Here is a 12,456-nt window from a genome sequence, read left to right on the forward strand (position 1 = left end):
CAGTTTTAGAAATAGATAAATATTTTTTGATAAATTTAATATAGAGTTGTCCTTGCAGGAATGCTCTTACTCTACTTGAATTCATACAAAAGTATATACATTTTAAAAAAATCATTCTAAGATTACTTTGTTGAATGGGTAGCAAACGTGTGAAAGTAGCATGTTTTACTGGAATTAAAGAGGGTGAGGATTTTTAGTGCTTGAATTCCCTTTCAATATCTGTATGAACATCTGTGGTGCTGGGTGCTATACTGCCATCATTTATTGGTTTTGACTGAGACACTGTTTTTCTTCATATTGTGCCTTTATTATAATTTGATTCTTGTTTGACCCTTGACCCTGTAAAACAAGTCTGTTTCCTTTTCTACATAGCTGTGTATTAAATAAAGATTGAAACAGTATTCTATTGGAGGTTTTAATTTCTTGGCTAAATATTCTCAGAGTCTTTAACTATTCTTCACCTCACATCTCCACAATAAATGCCTATATGATCTTGACAGATTACTTAATCTGTGCCTTGGTTTCCTTATTTGTAAAATAGAGATCATAGTACATATCTTACAAGTTTATAATGAGGACTGTGTTATTATAGTTAAAATACAACAATGGCTTATAGGATACATTCAGTAAATGTTAGACACTATTGTTATTTCTTATTACATACTTTCTCATCCTTCTTGTCTCTTCATGAACCTGTTTGTCTCTCTTAAAGCAGAACTAAATATAGTAGGAGGTATGATCTGATCTGTCCCAGGAGGAATACAGTGGCCACATCCTCCATTAAGTTGAAATTTTCTTATTTTAATTTATTGTGGAGAATTTCAAACTTATAAAAATGTAGAGTAGTATGAGGGACCCTCACATACCCATCCTATCCCCAACAAAATGGCGAATCCTGTCTATTCAGTCCTATGCAGCTTCCCCCCCCCCCACCCCCCGGTGTAATTGTAGCTCCTCTGTTATACCTAAGGTCCATGCCTGATTTACTTTGATAATTATTAAAGTTTTAGCGTCTTACTCTCTTAGTAAATAATTTATGAAATTAATGAACAAGTGAATCTTGCCTTGATTGATGTCTGGATCAGCTTCCGGTAGTTTGCTTTTGGAGGTGAAGTGAGTGGGCAGGTCGGACTGAAAATATGTTTGCTTGTATCCTATTGTTTATTTATATATATATATATATATATATATATATATATATTTTTTTTTTTTTTTTAAACCCCAGGTTTTTACAGTTCCTTCCATTTCTGCATGGGGATATATGTGGTAATCTTACTGGTAAAATCTGAATACCTTAGGAAAGAATTCAAATTAGGTGGCCTAGAAGACTTGAATTTACTATTTTCTTAAAGTCTTTTAACTTATTCTGGATTTTAAGTCTTTTACCAATGTTTAATATAGGCCTTTCAATTTGATAATCATTTTATCTTGTTTAAAGAGAAGCAAATTGTACTTTCTTTATGATATCTTTTGAAATATTTTTTAAGAGTTATAGAATAATTTAAGTACAGTAAAAATTGTTACAATTTATTGACTTCAAAGAAAGGCTTTCTTCCTAGTGTCAACAACTGACTATAGCCCTTTTTTAAAAAAATTTTTTAATGTCTTTATTTATTTTTAAGAGACAGAGGAAGCGGGAGGGGCAGAGAGAATGAGGGAGACCTAGAATCTACAGCAGCTCCAGGCTCTGAGCTGTCAGCACAGAGCCCCACACAAGGCTTGAACTCACAAGCCATGAGATCATGACCTGAGCTGAATGAAGTTGGATGCTCAACTGACTGAGCTACCCAGGCGCCCCAACTACAGCACTTTTTGTGCCCCAACTACAGCACTTTTTTCAAGTCTTTGCTTATTTTTTCTGTAACTCTGTTCTTGCTTGTTCTTTATTGTTAATTGTGCTTTCAACAGTTTGCTGAACATTTAATAGACTCATAGCCATTTTTACATTGGTGTTACAGAAGTATGCAACTCTTGCTTAAAACAGAGATCATTTTTGTTATAGAGATACCACGACAAGTCTTTGGCTATTCACTTAGTGGGAGAGGACTTCTGAAGGTGAAGTATGGCAGGCAGTTCAGAGTATTGTAGAGAGGATATGTTTCAGCACTCCGCTCACTACCATCACCCTAATATTGAGCCTGGGTGAGCCTGCCTGGTGGAAACAGCCTGCATAGGCCAGGTTTGTATGCTACATACACCTCAAAGCAAATGAGGGCTTTGTGAAACTGAGTTTAGACTCAACATCTGTAACTTATCCAGGAGTGCCTTACTGTGGTCCTTGCTTTCTAACTCAGTTCTGACTTTTCAATGAAGTATCTTCAGCTTCAGAGGAGTTTACCCTTCAGTGTTAGCAGTTTTCACCTTAATTATTATGAACATTTCAAAAGAATAAGAACAAGAATAAGGTATGTTTTAGGCAGGGCACTTAAATTTCCTGGTGGAAAATGTCATGTTGGAATTCTATCATGGCCGTGAACCTCAAAATTGCATTGTTGTTACCTTTGAAATTTCTGCTAGTTTGCTGACATCTGGAATTAAAAGATACTTTTTGATTGCACAGAACATCTTTCTATTCATTTGTTCATTCAGAAAATATTCACTGATCATCTATATGCTGGGAAGTGTGTTGACTGTGGATAAAACAGTCAACTTCTCAGATGTGTTTGCCATTACGGAGTTCACAGTCTAGTGAGAAATGGAGTGAAGTTTATTTGATGCCATAAAGAAAATTGTGTTTTACTTACACATTAAGGACTTATCCACTGATTGTGAAGCAAACTTGGAATGATTTGTCCTTGATTGTTTTTTCACAATGTATTCTAACATTCAGGATTTTGGTGGTAATATATTTCTATATGTATGTGTATCAACATGTGAAAATTGACATTAGTCAGGCAGGACAATTAGAGAGAGACAGATGAATAGAATTAACTAGTATCCACATACTATTGTGAGATTTCAGGATAATGACAGATAGTAGATTTCTGTGGGTAAAACTATATGTTGTGCTGAAGAGACCTCTGTAGATAGGGAGTAAATACCTTTAAGGCCTTCCTTCTTTAAAAATGTTCAGTACTTAAGAATTGCCTGGAAAGTAAACCTCCTGTATGGAGGTACATTAGAAAGAGTAAATGCGAACCATGACACCTAAGATCATGTCTTAATTATTGGACAGTAACTCTGGGCAAGAAAATGTACCTTGAATTTTTTACTCCCAACAGAGTACAGCAGAGGGGCTGAATTTGCTGATTTCCTCCTAGTGCTAAAACCTTATGATTTTATTTTATATTTTATTTAGCAGTTTCTTAATGACTTTGTTGGAAAGTCAAGAGACCTTCTTGATTTCTTTACTTGTTCAAGTTCAAGAATTAAAAACTTAAGATGGGGGAATAAGGCTTTGCTTTCTCTAACTGATATTTTCTGACTAGGTACTTCGTAACTCAGGAAGACCTCATTTATTCCCAGTAATATGTTTTACTAAACACTTTTCAGGTAACTTTAAAAAGACTGTGTGGCTTAATAGTAGATCATGGCTTGAACTCAGTTTTTAATTTATTGTTGTTACTAGAAAATTTTAGTGAGGTATTTTTCTTTGTCTCTGTAGTTATCAGAGACTGTTGCAGACGATTGCTGTACTCGAGGCTCAGCGTTCTCAAGCAGTCCAGGACCTTGAAAGTTTAGGCAAACACCAGAAAGAAGCACTAAAAAATCCCATTGGATTTGTGGAGAAACTCCAGAAGAAGGTATATGTTGAGCGCTTTTGAGTACTGTTATTGAGAATATATTTGGCGATAACTTGATTTATTCTTTTAATATGGGCTTTTATCTTTTAAGTGTTTCATTGTTTACCTTCTACACCTAACCATACTCCTGAAGGCAAGATGCTGCTCCCCTGCAAGTCCCCCAAACACACAAAATATACCCCAGTGGAAATAGCTAGGAGCTTTAGTTGAATATTTATATTAGGAACTTGTTCTATTCCCTAGCCATTTTTTAGGATCTTTTCCTGTTACCATATCCATCTTGGAGTGTTTTCCTTGTTTCACAACTTCAGGATTAATAAAGTGAAAAGAAAAAATACTTTAGGATTTATTAGTTGCTTTAAATTTAAGTTGCTTTTGTAACTTTCCTTGTAATATGATAGAAAATATTCATGATAAAAAACTATTTTAAATGTCTTTAGGGGTATGGTTGCCAAGGGCATGAGGTTAAGATGTAAATTTTACATAATTTTATAATGTCCTTTAGTGTAAAAATTCCTTTTAATTTTCTTTTTTCCTTAAAACAACTTTCATATTTAACAGTTAACCATTTGAAAGTGATATAAGGTTTTATCACTTTCCTCTAGGTAAATAGGGAGATAATCTAGATGTGCATTTATTACCATAATGTGTGACGTGAAGTAGGGACCCACTGACTGTTCAATACATTTGAGATTAATACACAATATTAATCAGCATTGTGTGACATTAAACCTAAAAAAAACTATGAAAAAGAATCTTCTTATCTTAAAAAAACAAAAAGTCTATAGAGTATGACCACTGTGACATAGTTGTTAACCAGTTTTTATTTTTTTTTATTTTTTAATTTTTTAAAATTTTTATTTTATTTATTTTTATTTATTTTTTTATTTTTTTATTTCTAGGAGAGAGAGAGAGAGAGAGAGACAGCGTGAGCAGGGGAGGGTCAGAGAGAGAGGGAGTCACAGACTGAAACAGGCTCCAGGCTCTGAGCTGGCAGTCAGCACAGAGCCCGACGCGGGGCTCGAACCCACGAACCGCGAGATCATGACCTAAGCGAAAGTCGGACGCTCAACCGACTAAGCCGCCCAGGCGCCCCTAGTTAACCAGTTTTTAATGAGTCACAGAAGTGGTCTACCAGGTTTTGAGAGAACAACCCTGGGGACTTCATTTCACTTAGTTTTATTTATTTTTTGGATTTCTCTACTTAAATTATTTCCTTGGCAATCATTACTTTCTCTCCATGCTTCACAACATTGAATATCATCATGGATATAGAATCTATATGTTGATTTGCCTAAACTTCTAAACTTTTTAGGATCCTATTTACCATCTTACAGTGAATCCACTTAGGTGTTTATTGATTCTGATTGCTGTTATTAAACATTTGCTGGTGCAAAAAGAGCACTTACAGTGGTTACTTAAAAAATTGATTCAGTTAAAACAGATGGTGAAGATTTATTAAACTTGATCTTTTATTCATGTTCTCTGGTGGGCAAAAAGATGCAGTTAAACTTATTTACTAGATTTATAGGCAGTTGGTTATTTGTTGGTTCTCCATTTCCAGATGTAGTTTAGAACTGAATTTCTTTTCACTTTATCTGAGAAGCAGAGGTGGGATATTGACCATCTTAACAATTTTTTATCAAAGTGTACAGAATTACATTAAATCCAGACACTTGAGCAATCATGAAAGACTTAATGTTTCTTGGAAAGAAGTTTTTCTGCTGGATTTAATTTAGAAGTTTAATTTTTCTGTTTTGCGTGTGTGTGTTTATCCATGAATACAAATCTTCCTCAACTTAGATGGGGTGATGTCTTGATAAACCCATCTTAAGTTGAAAATATTGTAAGTCGAAATGCACTTAATGCACCTATTCTGCTGAACATCGTAATTTAGCCTACCCTACCTTTAAGGTGCTCAGAACACTTAAATTAACTTGCGGTTGGACCAAATCATTTCACACAAAGCCTGTTTTATACTAAAGTAAAGTGTTTAATGTCTCATGTAATTTATTGAGTACTATACTGATAGTTGAATAGAGGATGGTTGTAGGGGAACAGAATGGTTGTCAATGTATTGATTGGTTTACCCTCGTGATCCTGTGGCTGGCTGGGAGCTGCGGCTCACTGCTACTGCCCAGCAGCACGAGAGGGTGTGTACTACATATCGCCACCCTGGGAAAAGATCAGAATTTGAAGCACAGTTTCTATTGTATATGTCACTTTTATACCATTGTAAAGTCTAAAAATCCTAAGTTGAACCATCATAAGTTGGGGACCATCTATCCCTAACTAATTTCCCTATTTCTTTAGGTTTACTGTACTGTAAGTTAAGTTGTTGACATGTGGTCTGTTTGTTTTAGTGGACATTTAAACACTCCTAATTGAAATTAAGGAACTTGTGGCACATATTGGTATATAGAATGCAGGGAACATTTATGACTTGTTAGCTTCCTTTGATGTTACTGTCATTATTTTAAAAGACACTCTAATTTTTTAGGTTGACCCTTAGACTAATATGTACTATTATGGTGATAGTGATAATGTAGTATAATTAAGGTAATGTAGTCAAAATTAAGAATTCTGTGTCAAACAGTTAAACTGGACTTTGCTTGCCAGTTTCATAGTTTAGAACCTGATTTTTTTCCTCAGCATTGTACTATGGAATATGTCAAGTACACAGGAAAATTGGAAGTGTTGTATAGTTAACATACACATATTCACCCCTAGGTTCTACAGTTAATGTTTTACTATACTTGCTATATCATGTGTGTATCAGTCCTTCATCATTCCATCTTCTATCAAGAATGCATTTTAAAGTTGTAGCCATAAACACCTCACACCAAAACACTTCAGAATGCATATTATTAACTAACATTATTTTTTAAAATATTTCTAAGGTGAAGTTTCCATATAGTGAAATTCATAAATTCTAATAGTACCATTCTATGAGTTCTGACAAAAAACATACATATATGTAACCAAAATCCTTATCCAAAGATACTGATTATAAGAGAAATACAAATCAAAACCACACTGAGATACCACCTCACGCCAGTCAGAGTGGCTAAAATGAGCAAATCAGAGAACGCTAGATGCTGGTGAGGATGTGGAGAAATGGGCACCCTCCTACACTGTTGGTGGGAATGTAAACTGGTGCAGCCCCTCTAGAAAACAGTGTGGAGGTTCCTCAGAAAGTTAACAATAGAACTCCCCTATGACCCAGCAACAGCACTGCTAGGAATTTACCCAAGGGATACAGGTGTGCTGATGCATAGGAGCACATGTACCCCAATGTTCATAGCAGCACTCTCAACAATAGGCAAAACATGGAAAGAGCCTAAGTGTTCATCAACAGATGAATGGATCAAGAAGATGTGGTTTATCTATATGATGGAATACTACATGGCAATGAGAAAAAATGAAATCTGGCCATGTGTAGCAACATGGGTGGACCTTGAGGGTGTTGTGGTGAGCAAAATAAGTCAGGCAGAGAAAGACAAATACCATATGATTGCACGCATAGGAGGATTAGGAGGAACTTAACGGAGGACCAAGGGGGAGAAGAAGAGGGGAAATAGTGGGGGAAAGGGAGAGAGGCAAACCATGAAAGGCTCTTGAATACGGAGAACAAACTGAGGACTGATGGGTTTGGGGGAGGGGGGAGATGTGCATGGAGGAGGGCACTTGTGGGAATGAGCACTGGGTGTTATATGGAAACCAACGTGACAATAAACTATTTGTAAAAAAAAACAAAAAAAACAAAGATACTGATTATAATCTGTTTTTAATAATTATGATAACTAATGATTTCTCTAAAAGTGGTTGTTTAACTGAATTCCAAGTAGATTAAAGGTGTAGCTGTGATTCTCAAGGTGTCATAATTTTTTGTGTATATGATGAGAGTTAAATATTGTGAAAATAATTCATTATTAATAAGTCATGAACACGCAAATACATTTAAAATAAATTCCATGTGTCAAGTTTCATCTATTGCAATCAAAACGTTTCATATGCTGTTCTTAAAGATCCTTGCTTGGCTTTGTTATTATGTTTAAAGTGTGTTGGTGATAAAGTACAGTATATAGTTCAGCTTTAGAGCTATATCTAAAAATAGTGCTTCTGTCATTAAATTCATTCTGCCTCTACCAGCTATCATTTTTACTATTTAATGTTTAGACTGTATTATCTTTAACTTTATTGGCTGTTGGATTCAAACAGTGAATAGAAGTGCTCAGTTGATGGTAATTTAGATTTGGAGTCCTCTGAAAGTTTGGCTGTAGTAAATAATTTTTTGAGTTAAATTTAAACTGTCACTATATTTTTTCCTCCAGGCTGATATAGGGCTTCCATATCCACAGAGAGTCGTTCAATTGCCTGAGATTGTATGGGACCAATATACCAATAGCCTTGGTAACTTTGAAAGAGAATTTAAAAATCGTAAAAGACATACTAGGAGAGTTAAACTAGTTTTTGATAAAGGTAAGAAATTACATGTTAAGAAGTTAAATAGAGAAATATCTGACAGTCTTGCTTTAATAATGCTGTACATGGTCTTCTTTTCAGTAGGTTTACCTGCTAGACCAAAAAGTCCTTTAGATCCTAAGAAAGATGGAGAGTCCCTTTCATATTCTATGTTGCCTTTGAGTGATGGTCCAGAAGGCTCAAACAGTCGTCCTCAGGTAAACAGTATAAAGTATTGGAATAGGAGAATTTGAGTTGTAAATAAAATATTTTAACATTTACTGATTTCTATTTTTAAATTTTAAGCAGTCTTTCACTGAAGATAGTGGAAACATGAACTTGGAAGTAAGAGAAACCTGGGTTGGAATCTCAGTTGGATTGCTTACCAGCTGTGGAGCATCAAATGTCATTTATATTGAAGCCTCCAAGCTGCAGTTTCCTTTTATATAAAAAGGGATTAATATTACCTATGTTGTAGAGTTGTGTGAGGAATAAGTAAATAGTACATGTAACATGCATAGTACACTGTGTGACATGTACTGTTTATTCTAAAAATAAGAGGTCTTTGTGTATAAGTGTAATTTAACCAGGATTTGAGTCCTGGCCTTGCCACTAGTAGTTAGTTAGATGAACCTTGATTGACATGTGGGTTCAGAATGGAAATGTAACATTTCCTTTTCTTTATTTTTTTATTTCTTTATTTTTTTAAAATGTTTTATTGATTTCTATGAGAGAGAGAGAGACAGCTTGAGCAGGTGAGGGTCAGAGAGAGGGAGTCACCGACTCTGAACAGGCTCCAGGCTCTGAGCTGGCAGTCAGCACAGAGCCCGACGCAGGGCTCGAACCCACAAACCGTGAGATCATGACCTAAGTGAAAGTCTGAAGCTTAACCGACTAAGCCACCCAGGCACCCCACATTTCCTTTTCTTCAAAATGAAGTTGGTGTCATCTATATCACAGGATTGCTAGGTGTATAAAACCAAAGGAAATAAAGGAATGTAAACACATTTTGTAAATAATAAAAACTTATACATTAAATAACAATTTACTACAATATTTTAAAATTAATAAAAAAGTTCCACAATATCTGTATTATTTGGGCTATATCAAATGGCAGTGTTTGTTACTTTTGACAAGCCTTGTTTTACATGCAGATGATAAGAGGACGCCTTTGTGATGATACCAAACCTGAGACATTTAATCAACTGTGGACTGTTGAAGAACAGGTAATAGATATTTCTAAATTGTATAGGTTTTAAAAAAGGTTCAGATTAGAATCAGTATTATGAGTAAAGTTTGTATATGATCCCTCTTAACCAAGAATTGAAAATATTAAACTTCATTCTGTGTGTGTATTTTTTGGGGGGGAGGGGCACACTTCAAGAATTTTGGATTTTGAGAATGTACGAATTCCTATTTGGGGATGATTTTTAAAGCAGGAATCTGGGTTGTAGGAAGGAGATTGAAAAAGATAGTGAAATGAGTGGAATAAAGTGTCTGTAATGCAGCTTTGGGAGAGAGAAAAACCTGGGGCCAAGTAAAACCGTGCCTCAAAGTGAATTCTTGTTTTTGTTATGAAGGGGAGCTAACAAAGCCACACCAGAGTATTCTGTTACATTTTGGCATACGGCTAGGAGGCTAGGAGGCTAGGTTTGTTCATGGGTAAGGTTTGAGACACATCTCTCTCTCATATGAGGATTAACCCCTCAGCTGTAATAAAGTTAGCAGTCTACAAAGAACGTTAGGAAACCTTTATTTCAAGCATCCAGTTTATTCTGCATCTTTGAATGGTGTGACAATTTAGGGGATAGCTCAGAATTTAAAAATCAACTATTTGAATGGAAGACCACACAAAGGAGGGAAAAGTTTAAGTTTCTGTCTAAATCTAAATGAATTTAGATATTTTTGTTAAATCTATATAAGGCAAGCCTAAACATAGTCTAACAAGAAAGATCAGTGGAAATCATTAAAATGCATAAATGTTATTAATTACTTAAAAATATTTTTGGTGCTGTGTTTTTACTTAAGTGACTAGAGAATCTTTTTTTTTTTTTTTTTTTGTTTAGAGAATCTTTATAAGCTCTTCCATAGGTTTAATCTTGTTTTCTCCTTTGAAGTCTTAAATTCCTTACTAGGAATTTTCCTGCATTGAGGATTTCTAGTGACCTAACTAACCCCCAAAGTCGTGGAGGGAGTATTACAGTTTAAAAGGAAGTGTGAATGTATTTATTCATTTATGTAAATGTATTTATTTATGAAACTCAGTATTAAGTTTTAAACTTGGTCTCGGGTTTGTGTTAGAAAAAGCTTGAACAGCTGCTCCTGAAATACCCTCCTGAAGAAGTAGAATCTCGACGCTGGCAGAAGATAGCAGATGAACTGGGCAACAGGACAGCAAAACAGGTAATTGAGGACATGGCCGCATATTGCTGGCATGTTTTTTATAGTTTTTTAAATGAAGGATTTAACTGACATCAGCAAATCTGCCACATCATTTTTAAGCTGTACAACGCTATAGAATGTGATTTTTTTTGTTACATTTTGTTTTTAGCATTTTGTATTTTCTGTTGATTTTAGAAACAACTTGAGATACTTCTGCTTCATATCATTACTAAAAAATAAGAATATAATGTATTTAGTGTCTTTTGAATGTTTAGTGAGTGCACCAAGTTGTGTGCTTCTTGGTTAGGCTGTGCTAATAGGTTTGTGACATACTTAGGAACTATTCTCTGGTTGTCTTTCAAAAAAAAAATCTAGCAGTTTTCTTCTTTGCATTACCATTGATATTAATAGATGTGTTTTTAATGCAGCGTTCACAGGTTGAAAATCTTTGTTTAGCTTTGGAGTCCAACAAATTTCCTGTATTTTAATGATTTTTTGGTCTAGATTTTAAAATATAAATGTGTTTGGTGGCAGTTTAAAATTGTATCTAGATTTATGATAAATTTTAAATTGTTGGTACTCATTAAGATAACACAGGTATATTTTAATTTTTAAAAACTATTCAGGTATTGTATGTCTTGTATTTGTGTTAAATGGCTTGTCATATTTTCTTAGGTTGCCAGCCGAGTGCAGAAATATTTCATAAAACTAACTAAAGCTGGCATTCCAGTCCCAGGCAGAACACCAAACTTATATATGTACTCCAAAAAGGTAAAAAAGAGAAAGTAAACTTTAGATTTTTGATTAAATTTATCAAAGAATTGCTGTGTAAAGGCATATACATTTATCAGAACAAAATTGTTTTATTTTTAAAATCTGACTTACTCTGAGCATTTTGTTATATTGGGGCTAGACACAGGATAGGTTTCCATTATTGGTACTCAGTGAAATTGAATGATCTTTATGTTCATTATTTTCTTAGGAGTAGGTTAGTTTATGTGAATGGGTGCTACTTGGAAGATTTAGATTGAAGGTATATCAGAAAGGCCTTTGTGATGATAAAAATTTTAGAAATTTTGGGACACCTGGGTGGCTCAGTCAGTTAAGTGTCTGACTTTAGCTCAGGTCATGATCCCACAGTTCGTGAGTTTGAGCCCTGCATCAGCCTCTGTGCTGACAGCTCAGAGCCTGGATCCTGCTTCGAATTCTCTGCCTCCCTCTCTCTCTGCCCCTCCTTTGCTCGCACTCTGTCTCTCTCTCAAAAATAAATTTTAAAAAATAAAAAAAAAATTTTTTTAGAAATTTTAACTCTTTAATAATCAATTTGTTTTTTATCTATGCTATATAAATCCAAAAATAGAGGTATTTATTAAAATATATTATTCAGTCCTCACTACAGTTCTAGAAGTGTGAGTAGTATTATCACTTAGACTTTAACAATAATAACATTAATAGCTAGCTTTTTTTTTTTTTTTACAAATAGTTTATTGTCAAATTAGTTTTCACATAACACTCAGTGCTCATCCCCACAAGTGTCCTCCTCCATGCCCATCCCTCCTCACCCCCACATCCATCAGTCCTCAGTTTTTGTCAGCATTCAAGAGTCTCTCATGCTTTGCCTCTCTCCCTTTCCCCCACCATTTCCACCCTTCTTCTCCCCCTTGTTCCTCCGTCAAGTTCCTCCTAATCCTCCTATACGTCCAAACATATGATATTTGTCCTTCTCTGCCTGACTTATTTCGCTCAGCATAACACCCTCAAGGTCCATCCATGTTGCTACACATGGCCAGATTTCATTCTTTCTCATTGCCATGTAGTATTCCATGGTATAGATAAACCACATCTTCTTGATCCATTCATCTGTTGA

General features: G+C 34.9%; 1 protein-coding gene across 9 annotated transcripts in view; it reads left to right on the top strand.

Annotated features, from left to right (window-relative positions):
• The window catches only part of ZZZ3 (zinc finger ZZ-type containing 3), a 97,080-nt gene that overhangs the window by 72,157 nt on the left and 12,467 nt on the right, over positions 1 to 12,456 (top strand). For 7 of the 9 annotated variants that reach the window (XR_005532629.1, XM_039257040.1, XM_039257038.1 and 4 more), the window contains 6 exons: positions 3,605 to 3,743; positions 8,078 to 8,225; positions 8,310 to 8,425; positions 9,362 to 9,433; positions 10,509 to 10,610; positions 11,265 to 11,360. Coding sequence is in view for 8 of the 9 variants with exons in the window: in XM_039257040.1 (XP_039112971.1) it covers positions 3,605 to 3,743; positions 8,078 to 8,225; positions 8,310 to 8,425; positions 9,362 to 9,433; positions 10,509 to 10,610; positions 11,265 to 11,360 (673 nt within the window). In the remaining variant the exon portion in view is untranslated. The remainder of the gene's footprint in view (positions 1 to 3,604; positions 3,744 to 8,077; positions 8,226 to 8,309; positions 8,426 to 9,361; positions 9,434 to 10,508; positions 10,611 to 11,264; positions 11,361 to 12,456) is intronic. The other 2 variants (XM_039257043.1, XM_039257045.1) reach the window with 1 other exon arrangement.

The sequence above is a fragment of the Hyaena hyaena genome, unplaced genomic scaffold (assembly GCF_003009895.1).
Source record: "Hyaena hyaena isolate Hyena2069 unplaced genomic scaffold, ASM300989v1 scaffold_601, whole genome shotgun sequence".
In the NCBI taxonomy this organism is placed as follows: Eukaryota; Metazoa; Chordata; class Mammalia; order Carnivora; family Hyaenidae; genus Hyaena; species Hyaena hyaena.